This window comes from Lygodium microphyllum, chromosome 24 (assembly GCF_053477565.2).
Source record: "Lygodium microphyllum isolate KBCC chromosome 24, Lygodium_microphyllum_v1.1.10, whole genome shotgun sequence".
Lineage (NCBI taxonomy): Eukaryota > Viridiplantae > Streptophyta > Polypodiopsida > Schizaeales > Lygodiaceae > Lygodium > Lygodium microphyllum.
This window is the reverse complement of record NC_141158.1, coordinates 118,013,866-118,041,563: the sequence shown is the minus strand read 5'-3', so window position 1 is coordinate 118,041,563 and position 27,698 is coordinate 118,013,866. Positions and strand designations below refer to the sequence as shown.

Genomic DNA, 27,698 nt, shown 5'->3' with positions numbered 1-27,698 from the left:
CGATGACAATTGCAGCTCAGCCCAACTGTTGCAGATGCAGTAATATCCACAATGGTAAATTCCTATTCAGGGTTACTGCACCATTATCATTTTAAATCCATATTCATGATGATGCCAATTTCTCAAGCACAACTTGCACACACCACAAATTACCGTCATGTCTTATGCTGTTAATTGTAATGAGCAGTTTCTCATACAAGGCAGAAGACTTCGAGCATCAAGAGGACAGTCGTGTACTGCCAGCCAAGAGAGCACACACCCTGTCTCCTCGATGGGCAAAAAATCAATATGATGGAGAATTTGACATATAACTGATAGAAAGCTAGTCCAGTCACATTAAAATTGGTATCTTTGTTATTAGGCTCAACATTGTTACAATGAGAGATCAGGACAGTATGGCAAGGAGAGATTTTGTCCATCCGTTTGTTGAATGGGACATTAATTTCTTGGACGTGGATGGGCCGTGTACTAGGCCAAAAAAATATAAGCTCAGCAGCTTGTATCATGTCCTACAAACAATGGAGGAGAGCTCACAGAAGGTGGCAAGGATTGAGCAAAGTCCATGGAAACTGCATTGTGCCTTCACAAGGCCTTCTTCACATTCAGAAGACCAGGACTTTCTTTGTTTGCAGTTGCAATATCATCTTCAGATGCAACTACCACAACAACACTCTTGGATTTAGCAGCCTCAAGGACATCAGCAAATTCTTTGAAATCACTTAATCTGCACACAAACAACAGATCAACCAGTGAAAATGTTAGTACTGAAATAACAGGCCTTGCATTGTTCTGAGAATTAAATACAGCAGGCTGAAGAGCAGTACATTATAGCTTTTAATTTGGATTATGCTGCCACTGTACTACTAGCATGAGACAATCCAGTGATCAAGCCGTACAGCATGTAAGAATCTAAAATTGACTAGGAACTTTCACAAAGCTGTTTTACATCAGCTAGGCACTTTCTTCAAAATGTACATGCTACTAAGTGGGAACAAATAAACTACTTACTACTAGAGAAAAAGAACAGCAACTCACTTGGTAGACATGATTTCTTCTCTCCTCTGTTTTCTCTCCTCTTCTGTTATTCCAAGCAGGTATCTAAGCATGCTGAAAGGAAAACAATGCACTGTGTTATACATATTCTTCTTACTCTAACAATGTGACATGAAAAGCAGCTGCCATTACTTCTACACTAGGTGAAATGCAAAGGTCGGAACCAAAAGCAAAAAATGTTTATTCGCTAAAACGTAGTGAGCCAATAGACATGAGAAGGGCTGACAGAATTGGTGTTTAAAAATCAATCGTCAACTCAAGACTTGTAGAACGTCGTCGTTATTTTCACAATTTTGCAACACCTAATTTTGCATGTCACAACCTTTTTCAGTATGCTAGATTGAATAAGAAGATCCATTCATACCACAGATCTTAAAACCAAAATCAGAACCACCCCAGAATTTCATTGAGAGGGATGTTCCATATCGTACACTTAATCCTGGAAACTATTCACCAACCCAAAAATATTAATGAGGTAAGTTTCTCGTTACAACGAAACCAGGATTTCCTGCACTTCTATCCACTTCAAGAAACAAACAGAAATAGCATAACGAGAGATTGCGACTAAGCTGTGACTGGCAAAAAAACTTATTATCACCATGGACAGTCCACAGCTCACCTTGAGTAACCTTTGGCATCAGGTAGCTGATATGCATCAACATCGCCTATGGTTCCAATTATAGCTTTTGTCAAAGAATCACTATCTAGCTCCAGTTCCCTCAAATAACCAACAGTATTATCATAAATATCTATAGTCTTCAGCAGATTTGGATCCCTGTATGATAGGAATGAGAAAACACCTGAACATGTGCACCACACAGAACATGGAGATCAAAATCACATCATCCATCCCTTGGTTAACGTTATAAGACATTGCAGAAAAATCAATGACCTGAATGAGAATCAAAATCACAGAACCCTCCATAGGCACCTCCGCTTACACGGACACGGTCCCAAAGCCATGTGGTCCCAATGTGCTTTGAAATGACATAAGCACTACCATCTAGATTATAGCCAGTGTCATAGATGTTCCCAGCTTTGCCAACGTAATTCACCTACTCAAAACAATGTGTTATTTTCAAGCGATTTCACTGTAATGGCCCAAGATACAACGAATTCAAAAGTAACCATGGCGAGACTTGAGATTTCAACAGGTACTTTCTAGCAGTAACTTTTCAAATAGAAACTTCTGACAATTACCCTTCACAAATTGAACAAAAATCATGAGGCTTAATTGCGAACACAACCACGTAAACCTGATATAGGAACGCTTAATACCTGAGTGGGAACAACAAGCCCTTCATTTGTAAACTCAAAGCAACTGCTCCAACTTGATGTGCTAGACATACCATCACTCGGCAATGCCTGCAGCAGTCTGGATGCATGGGACTCTGAAGCTGATATCAGCTTCTCATCACCAGTTAGGTTGAGCAATACACCTTTTCTTGACAGAAAACTTCTTCTGATATTTTCCAGTGACTCTTCTACAGTCCCCCAGTCACTATCAACTTGCTTTTCCAATGCCTGCAGGTATTCGTAATAACTGCATGGGCAAGTTCAACTTTCAGTAGAATGCAGACCCAAGAGATCCTTGGTCTTTGCCGGGCATTTAACTCTTACGAGTTCTACATGATATAACAAAATACAAATATGGTTATATCAACAATCTTCATAATACATAGTACAAAGTTGGACAGTAAAAGAGGATAGCATAGACCAAAAACCAGACATGTGAGAGCCTTGCACATAGAAGGAAAACAGACCCATTGTTACTCCAGACAAAACTAGCAAGCTCATCAAATATGGGTGTACAATTTCACACCACTCTGCATTGGTGAAGTTATATCTAGACTTCTAGGAAAACTCAGAAGTTCTCCAATTGGGCACAAGTTCACACAGACTTTTGTGTACCCATGCACATACAAAGGGTCCGTGTAGTTATAAGAAAGTTTACCAAAGACGTGTTCGTCTAACATCAAAATAACATAACCAAAAGAACCCAAAAGAAAAAAGCCAGCATGCATGCTATCAGGAAGGTTTACAGCTTGTTGACAAGCTTGACCAGTCACTCAACTAAGGTTGACTATCCAGCAATGTTAAATACATCAGCAAACAGTTGCCAAGATGGTTGGCCTGTCCACCACTAGCAGACGGTGCCAGATTCAATGGACTGGCACTAAATGGTCTATTCAGCAGAACGTGTTTTTGTGAGGACTTTTGGACTGGAGAAGACTCAAGCCCAGGTATAGCAGCAGAAGACAATGTAGACTATCCAGCAGAATGTGGTTTTACAAGGACTTCACAAGTGGAGATAATTAGGGCTTTGAAAAACCCCTTTGATGATTAGCTTTGACAGCAGTGCATAGGAAATGTAACTTGAAATATGTAGAAGTATTTAGCAGGCCACCTTGATTTCAGGAAACAAACAAACAGCATACACACCTCAAGCCTCCCATTTGTTCAGATACCCCACCCGCAATGTTCAGTTTAGCATCCATTCTCAGAGCTGCAATACTATGCCCACTTCCCCTCAGACGGCTCTGAAATAAGTGCCGTTTTAAGTCAATGTGAGAAAGGGATAACTTAAGTGGTCTTTTCATCCAGATGAGCTGTTACATACCTCCATTCTGGCTTTGCTCTGTGATACGAACTGCTTGAATCGTTGTTGATCTGTAAACTGAACATCCTGGAGCAAAGTTCTTATCTGTAAGCAAAAATGGAAAAGTGAGATGACAGGAAACAAAGCGAACTTTCCGGTAGAACCTGGAGCTAAAAAGACTGTTCTACATACTACAGCTTCTTGCCTCATATGCTATAATAATCTATGAATAAAGTGCATCATACCAGATAATAAGGCACATCCCCACAGTGCATTCTTATAGAGCACATGTGAAGCCTGTACAAAGACTCATAAAGATATCTTTTCCAGAGGCAAATAAGATCCTTGTGCATTAATTCATAAGTATACATGTGAAAGACCCCTTCCTTCATAATCAAGTCATCCTGCCCAAACTCTGGCCTTAATTTAAGAGTTTCATTTAATCTTAGACAATGAAATTTTCAATGTGCGTTTTCAGGTCTCACATTTGATCTGTGCATTGAACTTAGGAAATAAACCACTATCTTTGTTCTCTAATGGCCTAGCTCACATCTGACACTGCCCATGCATGATCCTAAGTGCCCTGATCTCTAGGAGTAATTTCACATGGTTGTGACAGCTGTATCACTGCCCCTATAATTGTAAGAGTTATGAACTGAAGAAATAGAGGCATGCAAATGTCAAAGGATTGTCTGACACCATCCTTGGATCTGGCTTGATCTTGTCATCGTGCTTTCATAAACAAAACCTAAAGGTGTGACTAGTCTGGACTAATGCAAGACTTCCAAATCACTTAGTTTGTATAGTCCATACAGCAAAAACCAATCCTAAACCCTCTCAAGATAGCAGTGTAGTTTAGTTCAGCTTATTTACATTGCCTACCAGTAAAGCAGCAATTCAAGGTTGTGCCACCAAGCTGAGTTAAGATATGCCCTGTGACATGCTTCAATGCATCAGGAAGATAAAGACTCCTGTTCTTACAATGGATACTTGACAAAGCTTACTTCAACTTCTCATACTCTTTGTGGCACTTGTCAGGGTAATCGGCCCACAAATTTGCATTGTTACTTACATGCGAGAATCCAGGATCGTGCATACAACTGATTCATAACAAAGTATACTTTGTAGAGTTCATGAAGAAAGAAACTAGTCCAGCTAACATTGCAAAGTTTATGTTTTTTAACAAGGATCACACATGAGAAAGCAATTAGGTTGAGGGACAGATTACCAAATCAAATAAGTCCCCAACTTGGGATGACATCGCCTTTCCACGAACAATAATATGACTACTTGGTTCCTTTTGCCCCCTTTTTGATGAAATGCTGGGAAAAATCGAGATGCCCCCAACTTTTCTGCCTATCAACTGATTCAACTGAACAAAGTCCATATCTTTCGTTCCCATTTCCATAACAGATTGACTGCACATGCAAACACAGAAGACGCAACACAGCAATGTATCACAGCATAGTAGGAATGAAGCAATACAAGAGAATAACAAAATACTTCTTACCAAAACAGTGGAACAAGTGAGAGTAGTTTGGAGTCTACTGTGCTCATGTCAAATGCCAGATCTGCATAAAGTACATCATTTGTGAACAGATCATGCCGGAGAACAGTTGTACCTTGAATTTCACCAATCTGCAGCCAAATTTACCATACAACAAGAAGATACAGAAAATCAGCATTTGATTGACCGCTTCTGTGCTGCTAAGGATTAATCAAGAACATTAACAAACATGATTACCAGCCCTGGAAAAGAAATCAATTGGGAAAAACAAAAAGCCATTACAACCCGCCTGGTATCAACCAAAATGGTCCATAATATCATACACACTATAGCACCTACGTAATGCTTATTGTTTCCACCCATCTGTTCAGAAGATGGTAGTTCAACCCTCCAGAAAGAGCACAGGTGTTCAAACATGTCTACATCATAAGCAAGTCATTGCTACAGTATTACATTTGATAACATGTGAAGATAGGCAAACACCCAACAAGAATGACCAGCAAGCCAAGGTTCCTTGCATATAGTGTTCATTTGCCTTTTTCCACATTCGATAGCATGTGAAAATAGATAAACACCTGACAAGAATGACCGGCAAGCCAAGGTGCCATGCATATAGCGTTCATTTGCCTATTTTCGCATTTGAATGCATGTGAAAATAGACAAACACCCAACAAGAATGACCAGCAAGCCAAGGTGCCATGCCTATAGTGTTCATTTGCCTCTTGCATGCTTTCCTGGTCTAGGATGAAAATGGTAGTAGATCGTGAGTTTCTATCTGTGAGCCTTGCATCATCCATAATACAGCAGCACCAGTACAGATAAGGAACATTTGGCCAAGGAGGAGTGACAAAATGCAAAAACATATCTAAGCTAATACTTGCCTCCAATGGAACGTGGATAGGCTCTTTTGGAATGTCTGCCAGGGAAAGGCTCGGGACTGAGGCAAGAGCTTCCGGCGGGTCAGGAGTCTCCTGTTTAAGACGCAACTGCTCGGTTGCACGAGCCAACTCTGCAAGATCCTCCTTTGTCATACTTTCCTTCAGCTTTTTAAGCAACTCTCTCTCTTTCATTTCATCCTTGGCACCCTTTTCTGGATCAGGCTGATTGCAAAAAACCATGCAAGTGAAACCTTGAAAAATGGCAACTGATGACATGTAAAAAGTATTGTCTTCGCATGATGTTTAGAGAAATGCTAACCTGTAGCAATACAGTTACTTTGTGAGAGTTCTCCAAGAGGAACTTGTGAATCAAAGGAGAGAAGATAGCTTTAGCCCCTTCAGCAGCTAACTTTGCTTTCAAAGTTTCCAGAGGTTTTGCAAATCTAAGAGGCTCAAATGGATCCCCCCCATAAAGCCATTTACCCTGCCAATAGCATACAAAACAAATAAATAGAAAGAAAAAACCACACCATGTCTTCCATATCACTGAAGCAGCTTCGCATTGCATGGACTCAAAGCAGCTTGAAGTATTATATTCACCACAGTTTATTAAAGGCTTTGTCAAACTTTATATCTTTGCTTATCAACATCTTTGCATTATCAACTGCATAGTCTCCCTTCCAAGGTCTATGATTATATCAGCAATACAATCTTGCACTTATGAAATTAATGGTATACAAGCAGTGGAGGAGTGCCTACCATGGAGCGCAGCATGAGAGAAAGTCCACGAGGATATGAACCTGTATTATTCTCCCTCAATGAGAATTCAATGGTATTCATAGAAGCTTCAAGAGCTTCAGTTGTAAAACCTTCATCTGCAAGCTCTTTCAACTTTAAAATGATCAATTCTTCTACACGAGGAATGTCATCTTCAGCTACATTTTTCAATCCAATACTGAACTGTGGCTGAAGAAGTTCATCCTCGATACCACCTCCAACAAGAGCCTCACCCAAACCACTTTCTAAGAGAGCTTTTCGCAATGGAGCTGCGGGTGTTCCCAGCATCAAATGATCCATAAAAGCAAGAGCTAGCTCTGTTTCGGGGTCCAATGGTTTTTCTGAAAGCAGCCAGTTAATACAAACAATATGCTTCTTCTTTAAGTCATCAAGATCACCAGCAGCATACTTTTCAACACACTTTTTGGGTTCTGAAAACAGTTTTTGAGCTTTCACTTCTGATTCCCTTCCTGCTTCACTTTGTTCAAACTGGTCCAGGTAAGCTGAAAAATCAAGGTTTAGCTTAGCTTAGTGAGCAGCAAATATGTAGTGTATAGAAACATCAAACCAAATAGTGAGCTAAAAGAAATTTCCCCAATGGCACAGTTCAGAAAAAGGAATTTCATTGTTAGTAGAGCCTTTAAAGCCTAGCTTTAAGTATGTTACAAACACAAGCAATGATCAAAAAAGAAAAGACAGATTATTAAATTGCGACAAAGTGAGTGCATGCCTACTAAAAACAGAAACCGCTATGAACTGCCATTTTTTAAATTTGTGCAGATGCTCACCACCTATCAGCCGCAGACGTTCATTAGGATCATCATCTCCATAGAACCAAATACGTGCATTACTAGGATGATAGAATTTTCTGTGGAATTCCTGACAAGTGACAATAGAAATATGAGAGTCCATTACCCACAATGACCTTTTACACCTAACACAAGTCCAAAGACTCTAATGCAAATCCTGACCTAATCTGAAATCCAACAATGCAAAATAAAGGCAACTTAGCAACCAGAGTAAAGTCGGCATTGTCTAACCTGAAATTCCTCAAAAGTAAGCTTGGGTATGATAGCTGGATCCCCCCCACTATCAACACCGTACGTATTATCAGGAAATAATGCCTGTAAATTGCAACGATTCTCAGATCATCACAAAGTAGCTGCTCTAATGTGACTAACTTTTGGAATATAGCTCTTATGCACCTTTGTCTAAGACAACTCATTATTGAAAACATAATTTTATTGACAAATTACTTTATAATACTTCGGGTAAGAATTAGTAATTTCTTACTAGGCACAAATTATTCTGAAAAGGTATACTGTATGTCAGCAATCACAGCATACATCAAAAGTATATAGTATGCTTTGAAGCTTGAAAAAGAAGTCCCAACTTTGGCTTTACAGTGTCTTCATGCTACATGCTTTAACATGCCTATTGATAATCAACCAGGTGCTCATATCTACATCTATTGGTATGATACACAGGCAGAAGCTAAGTTTACATCTACTAGGACAATATTAGCTCCAAAAACTTAAGCAAGTTTAGAAGATAAGCAAATAGCCAAAAGTCACATGGCTACAAGCCTTTTTTGTAAAGGGAGCTTTCAGGGGCACAAATAAAGCATCAAGAATAGAAATCACACAGGAACAGCAAGTGGAGTGGACCGGATAATCTCTATCCCAGGAGATCAGCCACCACACAAAGCCACCTGCAAATACTGTTACCTGTGTTGAATCCAGTAATCCCTATTTGACCATGAACACCAAAAGATGCAACAAATACAAATGCACCTAGTCATCCAAGTATGCCAAAGAATGGTCCATTACACTGAATGAAACAAACCAGGATGTTCCAACTGCAAGCTGGTGCTTGATGACATTTTCCTCATAACTAGAGCAGAAATTGACCTGTCACAGAGGTCCATACATGCAAGATAAATACCCCGCTTTTGAAAAAATGAAAATATCAGGAGGAGCCTAAACACATGGTACCCAAAACACATGTGCCATGGCATTGCAGCGTGTTACAAGTAGGGAGATCAAGTGGATCACCTGTTAAAACCCTCACCATTCTCTGTGACCCATCAATCTCTTATCTTCCACCATTCTATGATACAATTCCTTAACAATAAGTTTCAAACATCCTTTGTATTGAGCAAGCCTAACCTGGCAATCCTCGTATTCGAGCCACTTAAGTACACTCCCACATTTTATCCTCCAAATCAGTGTAAAACCTAGATAACCAAACATGCTAGCATTTGGGGGGAAGGAGAAAACAAATGTTGTGCATTGAACCTAATCGTGCAATTCTGTGGTACTAAAGACTAAGATCCAATCATGTGAGGGTGCAACAAGGAATTAGGGAAATTTAATCCAACAAGAAATCCAACCCAACAAACTCCTAAAGACCACATCCACCTCAACTGAATTAATAGACCATCTTCAGCCCTCAACTTGTCCCCATTTAATTTTTGTCCATGTCTATGATTTTCTAAGTGAATAATTGCCATATTCAATTCTGTGGTACTAAAGACTAAGATCCAATCATGTGAGGGTGCAACAAGGAATTAGGGAAATTTAATCCAACAAGAAATCCAACCCAACAAACTCCTAAAGACCACATCCACCTCAACTGAATTAATAGACCATCTTCAGCCCTCAACTTGTCCCCATTTAATTTTTGTCCATGTCTATGATTTTCTAAGTGAATAATTGCCATATTCAGTTCCAAATATCATTCTTTCCATTTCATTGAGATGTTAAGTCTCGGAACTAAGCAAATATTGCAATTGTTAACCATACTATGATGCACAGGGCATCTACATTGTGTGTTTGTCCTACACACTATGCTCTCCAATGCAAACCCTATCATTACTTTGCAGTCTGCTTTTGTGGGCATTTTGTTTTGCTTGTGTAGCATTTGATTTGATCTAGCAACACATTTCCAACGTTCATGCCCTGCTCGTGTTTTGCAAATTTGACTCCTGTGTTGTGTGACAAATTTTCCTAGCATTGACTGCTAGCATTTTAACATTTTTTCACCACTCGTGCCATCATTTCTCACCCACTCATATCATCATTTTTTTGTTTATTCCCTATACCTTTGTGTTAGTGATCATAGCCTGTTTGGTGGGCAGGCAGGCCTGCACAGTCGGACCAGCAGGCTGCTGCACAGTCGGACTGTGCAGTCGGACTGCCACGTGGCAGTCCGACTGCCTGCAGCCGACTTACTCCAGGCTGCGCCCTATTTCTGGCGCCCCATTTCAGGCAGTTTTTCGGCTATATATTGCCGACGTTTCCAGCAGTCTGTCTACTCTTCTCTGTCGCAGATTACAGACCGGTGCTGTGCAGTTTTCTGTCTCTGTTCACAGATTTCAGACAGCAGACAGTGCAGACTGCAGCAGACTTCGAGGTGGACAGCAGGTCGCATCGTCGAGGTGGAGACACGCAGTCCAGCGCACTGCGCCCGTGTATATCTTTGTATTCAGCATTCTTTATACAGCAGATCTTCATTGTACACTGTCTCTTTCTCTCCCTTCTCTCTCTGCGTTCTCTCTCTCTCAGTCCTACGCTTCCGCACCGCTGCACTCTGACATGGTATCAGAGCAGTGTTTGAGGGCTGACTGAGCGCAAAATCAACCTGAAGAGGAGTTTCCATCGCGACATAAATTTGCGTTTTTTGCATTTAAGGGCAGACAGGAGGGCTGCGCCTTGGAACAAGGCTGAAACGAGTGTGGGCGCACAGGAAAGGAGTACAGGTGGTGGATTTGCTGCTGTTTACTGCTGTTTGACGCGGAGAAAGTTTGAGTTTTCAACCTAAAAGTGCAGGTTTTGCTTTTTCATCGCCTCCGGCGGGTGAAGAAGCTTCGGGACGCAGAAGAGCCTTAGCAGGCTGAGTTTACTCAGTCAGAGGGGGCTGCTTTTGCGTTTGAGAAGGCATTGCAGGTGAAGATGTCCACAGAGATGGACTTGGAGTTCCAGGCGATTATGGACCGGAAGGTGCCTGTCTTACCGGCTCTTCCTACAGATCAAAAGCTCGACGGCGACAACTACCGCATTTGGCGCGTTATGATGTTGGCCATTCTTGAGTCCTATAATTGGCGGAGTTGGTACAGGAAGATATTGACCGGCCGTCGGTAAGAGATGAGTCCAAACTCTCTTCTGATGCTCGTGCGGAGTTGGCCAGGGCCCAGTCTCATTGGGACAAACTGAATGCCAGGATTCGATCCTTTCTCTTTCTATCATGCACTACAGCCGTGATCGCTCACATCGAGCACTTGACGGTAGCTCGTGAGATATGGCTGGAGCTTGATCAAATGTACAATCGGATGACCCTGATGAAGAGGGGTTCTTTGGAGGTACAGATGCGGACCTTGTCCATCAATAAGTCTTCTTCGCTAAGGGAACACATTAACAAGCTAAGGCAGCTACAGATGCAGGTTCAGAATGCGGGGAAGCCAATTTCCTCCGAAGACATGGCAATCACACTCTTGTCCCAGTTGCCGCCACGATTCGGTACATTTTACTCTGCCCTTATTGCTTCGGGGCGAGAGTCTACTCTTCGGTGGGAAGAGTTGGTTCCTATGGTCTTGGACCAAGAGGAACAGTTAAAGGGACAAAATGCTTCCAAGACGGAGGCGTTGACAGGTCAAGCCTCTCAGAAGAAGGGGAAGGACCAAAAGAAGAAGAAGGGGGATAACAAGTCCAAGAAGGACAAGGACAAGGACAAGGACAAAGACTCCACATGCCATATTTGTGGAAAGACTGGCCATTGGAAGAAGGATAGCCCTGACAAAGACTCGAAGGACACCAAGAAGAAGGAAACCAAGGATTCTGGAGCGGTGGCTGCACCCTCATCAGCTGCATTTCTACATTTAGTTGTCATTGAGGACGCTTCACCGAATGCTTCTGATGCTGCGATGGCGGCTCCCCAATCTCGAGAGTGGATTATTGATAGTGGTGCCTCACGGCACATGACTCCTTCATCAAATGGTGTTGCCCAGCTGCGACCTTCGCGTGGGCAGGTTCTCATTGGAGACAGCTCTTCAGTTTCTATTGCAGGTCGGGGTAAGATGCAGCTTATTCCGGATGGACGAGGTGGTACCCATACCTCAGAGGTTTTGCATGTACCAAGATTAGGATACCATCTCCTTTCAGTTCATAAGATTTGCTCCCTTGGTCTTTTGGTGGAATTTGACAGTTCTACTGTGCGAGTCCTTGATCGTGAATCGAGGAAGGTTCTATCATCTGGATCTAAGGAGAACGGCATTTACAAACTGAAGTCTTCCACTGCCCTCTCTTCTCTTCTTCTTACCTCACAGTCACAGTCTGAGTTATGGCATGCTCGGTTTGGTCACCTGAACTATGACTATCTTCGGAAGGTGTCACGTGGACAGCTTGTTCGAGGGTTGCCGGATATAGTGGTGAGCCAGCAGCCATGTGTCTCCTGCATACGGGGGAAGCAGCATAGAGATGCCATTCCCCACACCACTTCGTGGCGGTCTACTTCACCGATGGAGTTAGTATCTACGGATCTATGTGGCCCTATGCGGAATGAGTCCCTGCGTGGGAGCTCGTACTTCATGCTGATCGTGGATGATTATAGCAGGATCACATGGGCCTACTTTTTGGCACTAAAGTCAGAAGCTTTCTCGCACTTCAAGAATTGGCTTCTCTTTGAGGAGAACCGATCAGGCCGGAAGTTGAAGACCTTGCGATCCGACAAGGGAGGTGAATTTGTGTCTAATGAATTTGCTCGGTTTTGTGCAGATAGAGGAATTCACCAGGAGTTTGCCAATACCAATACTCCTCAAGAAAATGGTATTCTAGAACGGAAGAACCGTAGTGTGATCGAGATGGCGCGCACCATGATGGAGCACCGACAGACCCCACAGGTTCTGTGGGCCGAGGCTGTGGCTACTGCAGTCCACATCCTTAATCGATCCCCTACTTCGGCCGTAGAAGGGATGACTCCATTTGAGGCTTATTTTGGGACGAAGCCAGATGTTTCTTACTTTCGAGTTTTTGGGTGTGATGCCTATGTTCACATTCCCAAGACTCACCGTGACAAATTTGAAGCGGCTTCCTGAAAACAAGTATTTGTTGGCTACAGCTCCCAGTCCCAAGACTACCGACTGTATGATCCCGTCAAGCGGGATGTATATACTAGCCGTGATGTGCGGTTTATGGAGGTTCCGGCTTCTTCAACGGGTGATGAGCATCCCGTTCTTGGAGATCCAGGGGAGAGTTTGGCTCCTTCTACAGTTCCACTGGAGCCTGTGCCTTTTGAGTATGATTCTGTTTCTGACACAGAGTCTATTGTTCCACCGGACCCTTCTGAGAAGTTACCACCAGTGGATATTCCAGAGTCTTCTACTGATGGGGAACGACGAGGGGAGGTTCGGCCTCCTCCTCGCTGGGCCCGTGACACACTCCGTGATTCAGGGATCGAGGGGGTTCCTTAGGAGTGGGGACCGCAGGATGGTCCGTGGCGGTCACGGAGGCACCAGGCGCATTCTTCGGAGCTTGTTTGCTCCAATTATTGTTTGATGTCCCGTGTTATGCAGAATCGAGAGCCCACCTCCGTGAAGGAGGCTTTACAGTCCGCCCCATGGAAGAAAGCTATGGAAGCTGAGTTGGAGGCTATTGAGAGGAATGGCACTTGGTCACTTGTACCACGCCCCCCGAAGAAGAAGGTGATTGGAGTCAAGTGGGTCTTCAAGACCAAATATCTCAGTGATGGTACTTTGGATAAGCACAAGGCTCGCCTTGCTGCTAAGGGTTTTGCCCAACGCCCAGGGATTGACTGTCATGACACCTTTGCCCCTACAGCTCGTATGGCAACCATTAGAGCTGTTCTTGCTTTGGCTGGCCATAGGAGATGGCCTATTTATCAGCTGGATGTGAAGTCGACCTTCCTGAATGGTGATCTGAAGAAGGAGATCTACGTTGAGCAGCCTCCTGGCTTTGGTTCTTCAGATGGGCAAGTCTACAGGTTAAAGAAGGCCCTGTATGGTCTCAAGCAGGCCCCACGAGCTTGGAACGAGAAGATTGATTCGTTCCTCCAGACTCAGTTGGGATATCGGCGGTCCAAGGCCGATCCGCAGCTGTATGTTCACACTTCCGAGGATGGTTGTGTGCTGTTTGTATTATATGTTGATGATTTGATTGTCACAGGTGATGATGCACAGCAGGTCCAGGAGACAAAGTCAGCTTTACATCGGACGTTCGAGATGACGGATTTGGGGCTACTCCATTTCTTTTTAGGACATGAGATTTATCAGTCTCAGAGGGGGATTTTTATCTCCCAACAGAGACATGTACAGGAGCTCTTGGTGTCTTTTGAGATGGAAGATTGTCGGGCCCTCACTACTCCTATGGATCCGAACTGGAAGGCCACTTCCCACTCAGCTTCTCCTTTGGCGGATGCTTCCCGCTATCGACAATTGATAGGGTCTTTGATTTGGCTTCTCAACACCAGGGTTGATCTATGTTTTGTTGTTGGGCTCTTGGCAGGGTTCATGAGTGAACCTAAGACGGTGCATTGGCAGGCTGCTCAGAGGATACTTCGGTATCTGAGGGGGACGTCTGATCTGGGGATTCATTACCCCGCAGGGACAGATGGGTCAGATCTTGTACTTGCAGGTTGGAGCGACTCGGATTGGGCCGGTGACGTGGACCACAGGAGGTCTACAACAGGTTACTGCTTTACTTTGGGTGCAGGTGTTATTTCATGGAGTAGCAAGAAGCAGCCCACGGTAGCCCTTTCGTCTACTGAGGCGGAGTATCGGGCCGCGTCTTCCACCACATGCGAGGTTATGTGGCTTCGGAGATTGTTGGAGGAGCTTGGGTGCCCCCAGACTCGTCCTACATTGCTGCGATGTGACAATGAGAGTTGCATTGCCTTGGCGAGGAACCCTGTTTTTCATGCCCGGACGAAGCACATTGAGATTCAGTACCATTTCATCCGAGAAAAGCTTCTGGATGAGACCATCACTGTGGAGTATTGCAAGACGGAGGATAATCTTGCGGATTTGTTTACAAAGGCGCTTCCTCAGGCTCTCCTTCGGCAACATTCCAAATCCCTCAGGCTTCTGCCCTGCCCAAGCTTTGAGAGGGGGTGTTAGTGATCATAGCCTGTTTGGTGGGCAGGCAGGCCTGCACAGTCGGACCAGCATACTGCTGCACAGTCGGACTGTGCAGTCGGACTGCCACGTGGCAGTCCGACTGCCTGCAGCCGACTTACTCCAGGCTGCGCCCTATTTCTGGCGCCCCATTTCAGGCAGTTTTTCGGCTATATATTGCCGACGTTTCCAGCAGTCTGTCTACTCTTCTCTGTCGCAGATTACAGACCGGTGCTGTGCAGTTTTCTGTCTCTGTTCACAGATTTCAGACAGCAGACAGTGCAGACTGCAGCAGACTTCGAGGTGGACAGCAAGTCGCATCGTCGAGGTGGAGACACGCAGTCCAGCGCACTGCGCCCGTGTATATCTTTGTATTCAGCATTCTTTATACAGCAGATCTTCATTGTACACTGTCTCTTTCTCTCCCTTCTCTCTCTGCGTTCTCTCTCTCTCAGTCCTACGCTTCCGCACCACTGCACTCTGACACTTTGACCTTTCAATAGTGCATTTAACTACATTTTACTAATTTGCAACTCTTTCACTTGATCAAAGGCATGCTCACATGCATTTTTAACCTATATGACTATTTCATGCTCCTAATGCTTGTTCATGTGCATTGGAAGTTAGTGATGAAGCTTTAGTTCATTATTGTGGACTTGTGGAAAGCTGTCAATAGCCAAGAGAATGCCTTCTCTTTCCATCACCAATCTTCAGCCCTCAACTTGTCTCCATGTCTTTTCTACATTCATGCCTACAATTTGCTAAAAAATTGTCGCATTCAGCTCCAAATATCTATTCTTTCTATTTTCTTTAAATATTATGTCTTCAAAATAAGGGAATGTTGTAACGGTCGAGCATACTACATTGCAAGGGGCATTTACATAATGTTTGTCGTACACAACATAGTCTCCAATGCAAACACTGCCACTTCTTTACAATATACTTGCTTATGTGGCATTTAATTCGACCTACTTAAAAGTCTCCCACATTGATCTCTTGGTTCCATTTTGCCATTTTGACTCCTATGTTGTCACATGTGTTCCTAGCATTTTTCCATTTCTAACTCACTCATGCCAATCATTTCTCATTCATTTGTGTCACTATTTTTTTGTTTTGCCTATACCTTTGACTTTTCTATAGTGTTTCTCTACATTTTATGTTTTAACAACTATTTCACTTCATATGAAGCATGCTCACATGCATTTTTAACTTTTACAACTATTTCATGTCCCTAATGCTTATTCACATGCATTTTTGTACCTTTTAAGCAACTTCACTTTTGTGAAGCCCTCTCTCCAATCTCAGGTAGTAAATTTTGTTCGGAGTGACAACATTCCTTTTCTGTTCCACTTCTCTTTTCTAGTTACTTGCCATGGCTCCTTCATATTTCATCCAGATTTTCACCTCGAGAGGAATAATTATGCTCGTCGGAAGTTAGTTATGATGTTTTGGTTCATTACCACACACTTGTGGAAAACAGTCAATGGTTGAGAATGAATGCCTTCCCTTTGCGCAAACTTCAAAGACGTGAAGTTAACATGGTGCAAGCCAATCTTTACATGGATTTCATTTTGAATTGGAAGCAACAAAATACAAGGCCTTTTCAGCCTTCTCCAATCATCTCTACATGTGAGACAATTGAGGCAATTTGGGACAAGCTAAAAGAGATGTACAAGCGGCAAACTTCTAAGAGAGTTGTTTATCTTCAAGGTCAAGCTTGACTCCCTCTATACATCTAATAACCATGCAGTCCTTGCTCATGTGCATGATTTAGTACACCCTCTCATAAAGCTTTGAGTTCCCGTTAGCATTCAATTTGTGGGTGTTAGCAGGAGCTCCAAGGAGACTCTCGGTATCATTAGGAACTCTAGCAGACGTTACTTCAATCTATTGGATTGTTAACCCTTAGTGGTGCTACAACCCCTCTGCCTCAGCTTCTTTCCCCCATGCTCCCCAGCCACATTGACAGGCCTTTACAGATTTTATGCGGACATTCTCTGGTTCAGCTATATTTGACTTTGAATGATATGATCAGTTGCACTTGTCTTCGCCCAAAACAAGAAACTCGGCTCTATGCTCTATATTATTGACCTGAATCACAAAGTTTTTGCTGCATTGAGGATATTCTTGCTTACACCAGTCAGTGCCCATTGGAATTACTGGTAATTCTCACTTGGAATTTTTTTCCACTGCTGATAATTACTTTGGAAAGAGGTCCTCCTTCAAACTGCCGTAATAACTTCAAAATAATTTTGCATTGGCAAATTGTGTGGCATGGAAAACAACAAGTCAGATTGCTATAAAAGGATGCCTAATCCAAATAAAAACAACCTTTAAAACCATCAAGAGAGTCACTTCGACTTAAAATCCCACAGAAGTAGTTGCATTAAAGATTTGAATATAGGCACAGAATAAAGCATTTACCTGCTGAGAAGCACGAGCAAGAATACTATCAGGCTGTGAATAAACACCCTTCATCTCATTGAACACAACACCTAGCCACACATGAATGAAAAACTCAGGACGTCAAGATTTATCAACAGCATGCATATAAGTACATGATGTATCTCCACTCATATATGATCAGTCAAGATAAACAATAACAAGCATAGTGCTTTCAGAGACAAAAAGAAAATAACAAAACTAGCCAAAAGCTAGCAGGACTTCATTACCACTTGATGCTGCAGGCAGATAATATCAGAATATCATAGGTAAAAAAGAGTTGACCCCAGGTTGTACCTTTCAATGTCACATCCTCCGAGGGGTCATTGAGTTCATAATGCCAACCCTCTTGCTGAAAAGTTTGCACATCAGTCACGCACTTCGGGAAAAACACGGCATCCAAGTACACATCCACCAGATTGTAGAAGTCCTGCCCCAACAAAGGAAGGACTTGTCAACTGAACTGAACAAGGTGTTTACCAACACTTCCACTGCCATATATCAAGCAAACCTTGGTATTTGTTGATGCCACTGGATAGCATGTCCTATCAGGGTAAGTAAAAGCATTGAGAAACGTGTGGAGACTGCCTTTAAGTAACTCCACAAATGGCTCCTTCAGAGGATATTTCCTTGAACCACAAAGGACACTATGCTCTAGGATGTGAGGAATTCCAGTTGAATCCTTCCTGCAACAAAAAATATGGATCTGCTAAGCATATCAAATGCCAGTGTCTCAGTACTCCTACAATCAGCTTAAACACACGAAGACACACAGTGGCCAACAAGAACAGCCAGCCATAAGTTCCAATACTCTAACAAGAGAATGCCACCATTACCATCCAAGAAAAGAAAAATTACCATGGCATGAAACTACACCTCAGAGGCATCAATTCAATCTCCCAACAATAGAAAGACCTTACTCTTCTTTGGGAAAAAGACACTACAGGCAAAAGCAAGAAAACTTCTAGAGGACTTACGGTGGAGTCCGGAAAACGATACCAAAGACTTTGTTCTCATCCTCATTTGAAACTGACATAACCTCTGCACCAGTTTTGATGTGTCTGTACAAATTTGCAGTTGATTTATACTCATCGAGAAATTGCTCCTGGATTTTCTCAAAGCCAAGTTGCTTGACAAGATCTGGGCTGGCTTCTGCAAAGAACCACTAAATCAACGATAATCACAAAAGATCACCAATGAAAACAATTATCTGAATCCAAGCTCAAGCATAACCTACTAAATTGGTTATAAAGAAAACAGTTTGTCACAACAAAAAGTGAATGTTGCCTCTTTACTTAATTTGCATAATCAATTATCTATTGAATTTGTTTGCTTCGTAATTAATACCTTAGAGAGCACTAAAGCTAGCCACTCATGAGTGACCATGCAGTGGATTTGAAGAAAGATAGTACACACGTCCACCTACTGTTAGAGGTCCTGCTCTTGGTCAAGCAGACATGATGGGCAGACTGTCACAAGACTGTGACAACTAGTACCTTTTTGTTGATTTCTTTATTACATATTTTATTTGGTTTTTCTTTTTGGAAGGATCCCTCTTGAAATCTAAACGCCTAAGTTGCATGGCCAGTATGTGAAACAGACAGGAATGTCTAGTGAGTCAAGACTGGAGAGTTAAGGTCCAGTACAAGTCTAGAAGAGACTGATGGCACTGTAGATTGACAAGCCTGGAAGAGACTTGTGAAAGTGTACATGGACAAGTGTGTTGAAGAACTAGCCTGGAAGAGACTAGTTCAAAGTGAAGATGGACAAATCTTCAAGAGATTAGTCCATGTGGGGTCATCAGTGGAAATTCACTTTTAGTTGAGCTACATTTACAAATTTGGATGTAGCTATAGTCTGCAAAGATGGTCAGAAGACTAGTGGGATGCAATGGAAGCAACTCCTAAAATTTAGGGAGTTACTATTTTTGGACCCTAGAATCTGTTCGCGTCATTATCTTCGTTTTTGTACGAGGATCAATCCTCTGGTCTGTGCCGAGGTCAAATTCTGCACCGAGAATGGAGAATTTTAGACCGGAAGGCTAGAAACGGAAATATCTTCCAGTGCTGCCATTTGGCACAAATTGGTGCACTTACCTCTTTAAAGAGGGCTGGCGTGCAGTTTTTGGGAAAAAAAAGGGGCTTGTTTGTGAAGGAGAGGATGGACAGTTGCTGATGGAGAGCTCTTGAGAGCTGGTCTACCTTGTCTATGATGCACAGAGGGTTGAGCTTGCTCCCTACTCTCTCTCTCTCTCCCTGACAGTATGGTTATGCTTCAGAATCAAGGGCTTTTTGCTAATTTATGTACAGTTGCGTGGGAATATGCTGTTTTTGCATGAGGCAAGAGCCTCCTTTCCCAGCAGGAACAGGTGCAGTTGTTTGCTGCCCTCAGCAGGAACAGGTGAGGGTGGTAACCTCACCAAGCAAGTGTCTGATACAGCACTAAATCAGTACTGAATCTGGACTGTTCAGAGGTTATTTCAGAGCCCAATTGATGTCAGAATCAAGGGGCACTTGGCACAGATGATGCTGAACAGTGCAGGGAACAATATGAGCTGAAAACATGGCACAGATGATGCTGAACAGTGCAGGGAACAATATGAGCTGAAAACAGGTTTCAGAACAGGTTTGAACCAGTAATTACAGTGGGCTGAACAGTATAGGGAACAGTATGAGTTGAAAATAGGTTTCAGAACAGGTCTGAACCAGTAGCTACAGCAAGCTGAAATGGTCAATTCTGCACTCCAACCAGAAGTTTCAAACTTGGGCAGAGTTTCCCCTCCTGGTCAGCTTGTTTTGGGTCAGTAATTGTATTGTTATGCTGCCAAATTTCACCTAGAATAGGTGAAAGACAGCCTATTGTACTTTCTCTCTTTTTTTTTAAATAAAGAAATACCGCAAGGGGCGCCTAACTTAGGGGCCAACAGGGTGTCTGTGTGGCAACAGGAGCATTCTAGCTTCCTGTATTTCTTCCTGATTATGTGTCTTTAAGTTTAGGTAAAGTGGGCGACTGTGAATTGGGTGAAAGCATTTATATATTTTGGTTGTGCACTACCGCCCTTCCCAGTGAACAGGCCGGTTACATGGTTCCATTGCCGGGATCGAATCACTTTTTCCCTAAAGAGTGAGCCAGGGTTTGTTTGGGTGTAGACACAGAATTGTGCATTATGGCTAATAGAGAGGAAGACACCAGAGAGGAAGCGTCTGCATCACAGGAGATCCATGTTGTTCATGAGGTGGGAGAGTCTTCTAGACCTTCACAGTTTGCTACTCCTCCTGTTATGGTTGAGCCACAAGTTCTTACGGATTCTTCTATGGATGAAGACATTTTCAAGACTCAGTTAGTTGCTGCTGTGAGTATGTTGTTACTCAAGTGATGCAGAATCCAAGGTTTTTGGCATTTTTGCAGCCCTCCCTTCCTTTACAGCAAGTTGGGCAATCTGCAAAGATTTCGGATCTAGTAGAGGTCCAGGATAAGGGTAAGCATGCTGCAGATTCAGTGGAAACACCAAGGCAGCTTGCGGAGTCCATGGAGACTCCAAGATTGGTTCCAACTATCCAGGAACAGGTGGCAGAAACGCTAGTTACACAGGCATTGCCAGTTCAGCTCGCCACTTTACAGCAGCCAAATGTTGGTTTAAATGGACAGGGAAACAGTTTTGAGGCTTTACCACAGGTTTTCCCACCGATCTCTGTACATCCTGGGTACTTTGGAGGTGGATCTGTATTTTAGAGTATGGCTGGTTATGTGCCTGGAAACCAGATTTATGTACCAAGAACAGTGTTTGGGGGTACACAGGGTTTTATGCCAAACCCCATGTATGGCAATATAGGCATGCAGCTTGGATTTCAGGGAGTTCAGGGCAGTTTTGGCATGCCACAGGGCACTTTTGGTATGGCTGGTTATCAAAATCAGCAAGCAAGTATTGTGTCTACAAGCCCTGTAGTCAGTGGTCCGACAACTCCTATGCTACCTGTTAGTGTTCCTATATTACAGGCATATCCTACGGACCCTTTGATGGCTCATGAGAAGCCAAAGCCATACAAGGAAGGTGGTGCAGCTGTACAGTTTGACATCTTTTGAGGATTTGAAGATAGGACTAAGGCTCTTTCTTTCTTACAGCAGTTTGATGCCGCATTTGCAGGAGGGAACTTTACAGAGCCTTCTAAGGTCCGGAAAGCTGCCACTTTTCTTAAGGACAATGCTAGTCAGTGGTGGAGTACACTGTTGATGCAAGGACAGGCTCCTGCCACTTGGACTTACTTTAAGCAAGTATTTGCTTCTGCTTGGTTGACCAATGAATTTGAGATTGATGTGATGTCAGCTTGGCATAATTTGGATGCATCTGAATGCAAGGATCTGGAAGACTATAACAAGAAGTTTTGGGAGGCTTTACTCCAAGTCACTTCTTATAGGGTTGTGCCATTGACTGGACAGATAAAGAAATATTGCTGTGGGCTGCCCAAGGAACTTCGGAATTATTGTACAAAGACAAAGGTCACCACTTTGACTCAGTTAATTGAGAATGCCACTACAGGAAATGCATTATTGTTGGGACAGTCAAGTGGTTTTGGGGGCAGCATTAAACAGGACAAACCTGAGAAATTTTCAACAAAGAAGCCACTCGGTAAACAGGTTTATCAGATTTCTCAAAGCACAGGTAAATCTTGGCAGTTCAAGAAGAAGCCAGTCAAGTTCTTTGGACAGCAGTCAAAGGACCAGAAGAAACCTTTTGTGCGCAAGTCTCTTGAAGAGAGAAAGGCTTTAATGGCTGAGAGGAAGTGCTTTATCTGTGAGCAAACTGGTCATATTGCGTCTAACTGTCCGGACAAGAATAAGAGACCAGCTGATGATGATAAAGAGGACAGAAAAGGAAAGAAGCCCAAACCTTCAGCAGGTTTAGTGCCAGATATGCTGGGAGACAAGCCACACTCGAATGCTAATGAGCTTTGCAGAGCTTGGGGTAAAGTTAGGGATCAACATGTACTCATTTTCTTTGATCTTGGAGCTAAGGCAAACTTTATCTCACCAGAGTCGGCTTCTGCTTTGGGCATCAGAGCAGATGAGATGGGCTACACAGCAGAGGCAGGGTTGGCATGTCCTGGCCACTCAGAGTCTGTGACACCCATTCTTGGAAAGCTACGTCTTCATGTACAGTTTTATGTTGATGCAGAAGAATTTTATATCATGCCACTTGAAGGCTGTGATGTCTTGTTGGGAATGCCATGGATGTTCAGAAAGCATGGTGTGTTGAATGCCTTTAACAAGACATTGACTTTGGAACATAGGGGAAAGACTCATGTGCTTGATGTGAAGCTTAAAGGAGAGTCTGTACCTGTTGTATCGGCTTCTACCATTACATCCGTAATAAAGAATCATCTTTCTGCGTACTTGATTTTTACACGTGATGTCAAGGATAATGATGAGTCAAATTTTTCTATGTTAGATAGAGACAGGTCTGCTTTCTTGTCTCAGTTCAGTGATTGTTTTTCCGACTCATTACCATCACAATTGCCACCAGAGAGGTCTGAGGATCATGCGATAGATTTAGTGTCAGGCAATAGCCCACCAAATAGACCTCCGTATAGGGTTAGTGCAGCCCAACAGAAAGAGATATTGAGCCAGGTGAATGAGCTGTTGGAAAAAGGGCTAATTCAGCCAAGTTCATCTTCCTTTTGCTCACCAGTGCTCTTAGTGCAGAAGAAGGATGGCTCTTGGCACATGTGCATAGATTATCGAGCGTTGAACAAGAGTACCATCAAGAACAGGTTCCCCATTCCAAGAATTGACGACATCCTTGACCGTTTGGAAGGAGCGTCAATTTTCAACAAGATAGATTTGAAGAGTGGATACCATCAAATCAGGATTAAGCAAGAGGATGTGCATAAGACTGCATTTAGGACCACGTTTGGTCTCTATGAGTTCTTGGTAATGCCATTTGGACTTACTAATGCTCCTGCTACATTTAATCGAATGATGGACAGGATTTTTCGCCCATACAGGCAGTTTGTTGGTACATTCTTTGATGACATGATTGTCTTTTCAAAGAATGAACAGGAGCATAGAGAACACTTGAAAGCAGTCTTTGATGAGCTTTGCAGTAATAGGTTGCTTATCAATGGAAAGAAGAGTGAGTTCTTCTTGGAAGAAATCCAGTTCCTAGGGCACATAGTGTCAAAGGATGGTGTCCGAATGGATCCTGCTAAGGTTGAAGCAATTAGAACATGGCCAAATTTGAAGACTGTCTATCATGTTAGAAGCTTCTTGGGTTTGTGTTCTTACTACAAGAGGTTCATTCGCAATTTTGCAAAGATTGCTTCACCTTTACATGCTTTACAGAAGAAAGGAATCTCTTTCCAGTGGACACATAAAGAGATTTCAGCGTTTAATCTTCTTAAAGAAAAGATGACTTCTAGTCCAGTGATCATTCTGCCAGATCTTAGGAAGTCATTTGTTGTCCAGTGTGATGCCTGTGGCAATAGCATTGGTGCAGTGTTAATGCAAGATGGCCGGGTAGTGGCTTATGAAAGCAGAATCTTGCGAGGGCCAGAAAAGACTATCCAGGTCTATGAGAAAGAATTGTTGGCTGTGATTCATGCGCTTTCTTGTTGGAAACACTACCTACTTGGGGCAGATTTTGTTGTCCAGACAGATCATCAGACATTGCGTTATTTCTTAACTCAGACTAAGCTGTCAGAAAAGCATATGCATTGGGCAAACTTTTTGTCAATGTTCCATTTCCAAATTATGCATGTGAAAGGCAAAAAGAATGGTGTGGCTGATGCTTTGTCAAGGAAGCCACAAATTTCAGCTGTGTCAATTCCTTATCATCATGAACTTGATGATATGAAGGAACAGTATAGTGATGATGAAGATTTTGCAAGGATCTTTGATCAGCTTGTCAATGGACAACATCATGAGCATTATCTTCTCAAGGATGGTTTCATGTTGATGCATGGTAGACTATGTGTGACTATGCCATTGAGAAGGAAAGTTATGACAAAGTCATTCTCCACCGTATGCAGGGCATCGTGGTATTGATGCAACAGTCAAAGCAGTAGAGACATTCTTTTATTGGCCTACTTTGAGAAGAGACGTGGATGCTTTTGTGTGGCAGTGTTTGATTTGTCAAAAGGTCAAGTTTGACAGGCAAAAAGCACCAGGGCTTTTATAGCCATTGCCTATTCCAGATAAACCATGGAAAACCATAGCTATGGATTTTATATTTGATCTTCCAAGGACACAGGCAGGAAATGATGGGATATGGACTATTATTTGCAAGTTTAGCAAACAGGCTCATTTCATTCCTGTCAGGAAGAAGATAAAACCAAATCAGATGGCACGTTTGTTTATGTGCAATGTTTTCAAGTATCATGGAATGCCACAATCTATTGTCAGTGACCGTGATCCACGGATGACAAGTCTATTCTGGAGAGGCATATTTGAGAACATGGGCACAACGCTTAAGTTCTCATCGTCATTTCATCCACAGACTGATGGACAATCAGAAAAAGTAAATTCTACTGTCTTGGATCTGCTTAAGTGCTATGCGTCAGAGCACAAGTCAAAACAAAGTAGGAGCAGTATTTGCCTTTGGTCGAGTATGCATACAATAATATTGTGCATTCGTCAACAGGCAAAGCCCCTTTCAAAATTGTTGAAGGTGGTAAAAAGGTTCCTCCCATTTTGCATACAAGGATAAGATCTTTCTGGCAAATCAATATGTGCAAAGTATGGGTGAAATGTATCAGAAAGTTAAGCATGCCCTTGAAAGGACTCAGGCAAAGCAAAAGAAAGCTGTTGATCATCACCGTCGTGAATTGATATTTTCACTTGGTGATTGGGTACTGTTGCGGTTTCAAAAGGCACGCTTAAAGAAGCGGAAAGGCAAGGAAAGTCTTTTCACTAAGCTTAGTATGCGATACTATGGGCCTTTTCAAGTAACAGAGAAGATTAGTGATGTCAGCTATAGGCTGAAATTGCCTGACAATTGGAAGATTCATAATGCTTTCCATGTAAGTCTTCTTAGACCTTATGTGGGTGATGTGCCAGAAGATATGCCAGCTAAGGAACAGCCCGAAGTTGAGGAACTTGATGAAATTCTTATTCCAGAACAGGTATTGGCACACAAGGAAAGGAAAGTGAAAGGCAAAGTTGCTAGAAGGTATTTGGTTAAGTTCAAGAACTATCCAGCTATAGATGCTAAGTGGACGGACGAAGGTGAACTTGCAGAGTCACCTAATGTGTTGGAACTTTATCTTGAAGCATTTCACTTGCAACCTACCTTGACCCCTTCTATCTCTAAGCTGAAATAGATTGTCAAAGTGACAATTGCTCAAGAATGAAATTATATACAGAAACAGATTTTGCGCAGATTAACACTTATTGTGTCCGTATGGTTTTCTCAGTGCTAAAGAAGTAAGTATTGCTTGCAAGAATACAATTTTTACTTCTATTGAATTGAATACATGTTGTAACAATGGTTACTCGATCGGGCATGTATTCTGTGAATTGACTCAGTGGGGATATCATTTTGATGTACCAACCACTAGATCTCTAGTCAGGCTGATGTGGAGTCATCAAATAAGAATCTGCCACTATGGGGATATCATTGTAGTGTACCGGCCACTATATCTAGAAAAGTCACATGATGATAGTCTGCCATGTTTCACAGTTAGAACATACATATGTTAACAGTGTGTTTAGTACACAATGTTGACTAATAGCATGGATGTGTTGTACATGTGCTGCCAAGTGTAAGTTCACTAGGTTAGCTGGAAGTATGTATGACATTCATGCAAAACGAGGACGTTTGCGATTTCGAGAGGGAGGTATGTCACAAGACTGTGACAACTAGTACCTTTTTGTTGATTTCTTTATTACATATTTTATTTGGTTTTTCTTTTTGCAAGGATCCCTCTTGAAATCTAAACGCCTGAGTTGCGTTGCCAGTATGTGAAATAGACAGGAATGTCTAGTGAGTCAAGACTGGACAGTTAAGGTCCAGTACAAGTCTGGAAGAGACTGATGGCACTGTAGATTGACAAGCTTGGAAGAGACTTGTGAAAGTGTATATGGACAAGTGTGTCGAAGAACTAGCCTGGAAGAGACTAGTTCAAAGTGAAGATGGACAAATCTTCAAGAGATTAGTCCATGTGGAGTCATCAGTGGAAATTCACTTTCAGTTGAGCTACATTACAAATTTGGATGTAGCTATAGTCTGCAAAGATGGTCAGAAGACTAGTGGAATGCAATGGAAGCAACTCCTAAAATTTAGGGAGTTACTATTTTTGGACCCTAGAAGCTATTCGCATCATTATCTTCGTTTTTGTACGAGGATCAATCCTCTGGTTTGTGCCAAGGTCAAATTCTGCACCGAGCATGGAGAATTTTAGACCAGAAGGCTCCATGGAACCGGAAATATCTTCCAGTGCTGCCATTTGGGACAAATTGGTGCACTTGCCTCTTTAAAGAGGGCTGGCGTGCAGTTTTTGGGAAAAAAAAAGGGACTCGTTTGTGAAGGAAAGGATGGGCAGTTGCTGATGGAGAGCTCTTGAGAGCTGGTCTACCTTGTCTATGATGCACAGAGGGTTGAGCTTGCTCCCTACTCTCTCTCTCTCTCCCTGACAGTATGGTTATGCTTCACAATCAAGGGCTTTCTACGGATTTATGTACAGTTGTGTGGGAATATGCTGTTTTTGCATGAGGCAAGAGCCTCCTTTCCCAGCAGGAACAGGTGCAGTTGTTTGCTGCCCTCCGCAGGAACAGGTGAGGGTGGTAACCTCACCAAGCAAGTGTCTGAAACAGCACTAAATCAATACTGATTCTGGATTGTTCAGAGGTTATTTCAAAGCCCAATTGATGTCAAAATCAAGGGGCACTTGGCATAGATGATGCTGAACAGTGCAGGGAACAATATGAGCTGAAAACAGGTTTCAGAACAGGTCTGAACCAGTAATTACAGTGGGCTGAACAGTACAGGGAACAGTATGAGTTGAAAATAGGTTTCAAAACAGGTCTGAACCAGTAGCTACAGCAAGCTGAAATGGTCAATTCTGCACTCCAACCAGAAGTTTCAGACTTGGGCAAAGTCTCCCCTCCTGGTCAACTTGTTTTGGGTCACTAATTGTACTGTTATGCTGCCAAATTTCACCCAGAATAGGTGAAAGACAGCCCATTGTACTTTCTCTCTTTTTTTTTAAATAAAGAAATACCGCAAGGGGCGCCTAACTTAGGGGCCAACAGGGTGTCTGTGTGGCAACAGTAGCATTCTAGCTTCCTGTATTTCTTCCTACTTCTGTGTCTTTAAGTTCAGGT

At 42.7% G+C, this 27,698-nt stretch overlaps 2 protein-coding genes across 2 annotated transcripts in view; one reads left to right on the top strand and one right to left on the bottom strand.

Annotated features, from left to right (window-relative positions):
• Nucleotides 1-333: 333 nt before the first annotated feature.
• LOC148015560 (presequence protease 1, chloroplastic/mitochondrial-like) overlaps nucleotides 334-27,698 on the bottom strand; it is a 41,513-nt gene continuing 14,148 nt past the window's right edge. The window contains exons 2-19 of the mRNA XM_087665818.1: nucleotides 18,359-18,533; nucleotides 17,893-18,067; nucleotides 17,679-17,811; nucleotides 17,364-17,434; nucleotides 7,855-7,938; nucleotides 7,603-7,693; nucleotides 6,797-7,317; nucleotides 6,357-6,521; nucleotides 6,041-6,259; nucleotides 5,163-5,290; nucleotides 4,881-5,070; nucleotides 3,674-3,757; nucleotides 3,496-3,593; nucleotides 2,332-2,596; nucleotides 1,946-2,108; nucleotides 1,673-1,853; nucleotides 1,036-1,107; nucleotides 334-724 (exon numbers count right to left, since the gene is read on the bottom strand). Of these exons, the coding sequence (XP_087521944.1) occupies nucleotides 583-724; nucleotides 1,036-1,107; nucleotides 1,673-1,853; nucleotides 1,946-2,108; nucleotides 2,332-2,596; nucleotides 3,496-3,593; nucleotides 3,674-3,757; nucleotides 4,881-5,070; nucleotides 5,163-5,290; nucleotides 6,041-6,259; nucleotides 6,357-6,521; nucleotides 6,797-7,317; nucleotides 7,603-7,693; nucleotides 7,855-7,938; nucleotides 17,364-17,434; nucleotides 17,679-17,811; nucleotides 17,893-18,067; nucleotides 18,359-18,533 (2,957 nt within the window). The 3' untranslated portion in view covers nucleotides 334-582. The remainder of the gene's footprint in view (nucleotides 725-1,035; nucleotides 1,108-1,672; nucleotides 1,854-1,945; nucleotides 2,109-2,331; nucleotides 2,597-3,495; nucleotides 3,594-3,673; nucleotides 3,758-4,880; nucleotides 5,071-5,162; nucleotides 5,291-6,040; nucleotides 6,260-6,356; nucleotides 6,522-6,796; nucleotides 7,318-7,602; nucleotides 7,694-7,854; nucleotides 7,939-17,363; nucleotides 17,435-17,678; nucleotides 17,812-17,892; nucleotides 18,068-18,358; nucleotides 18,534-27,698) is intronic.
• On the top strand, nucleotides 25,115-25,696 carry LOC148015561 (uncharacterized). Its single transcript, XM_087666047.1, has one exon. It carries the CDS (start codon nucleotides 25,115-25,117, stop codon nucleotides 25,694-25,696), a length of 582 nt encoding a protein of 193 aa, XP_087522173.1.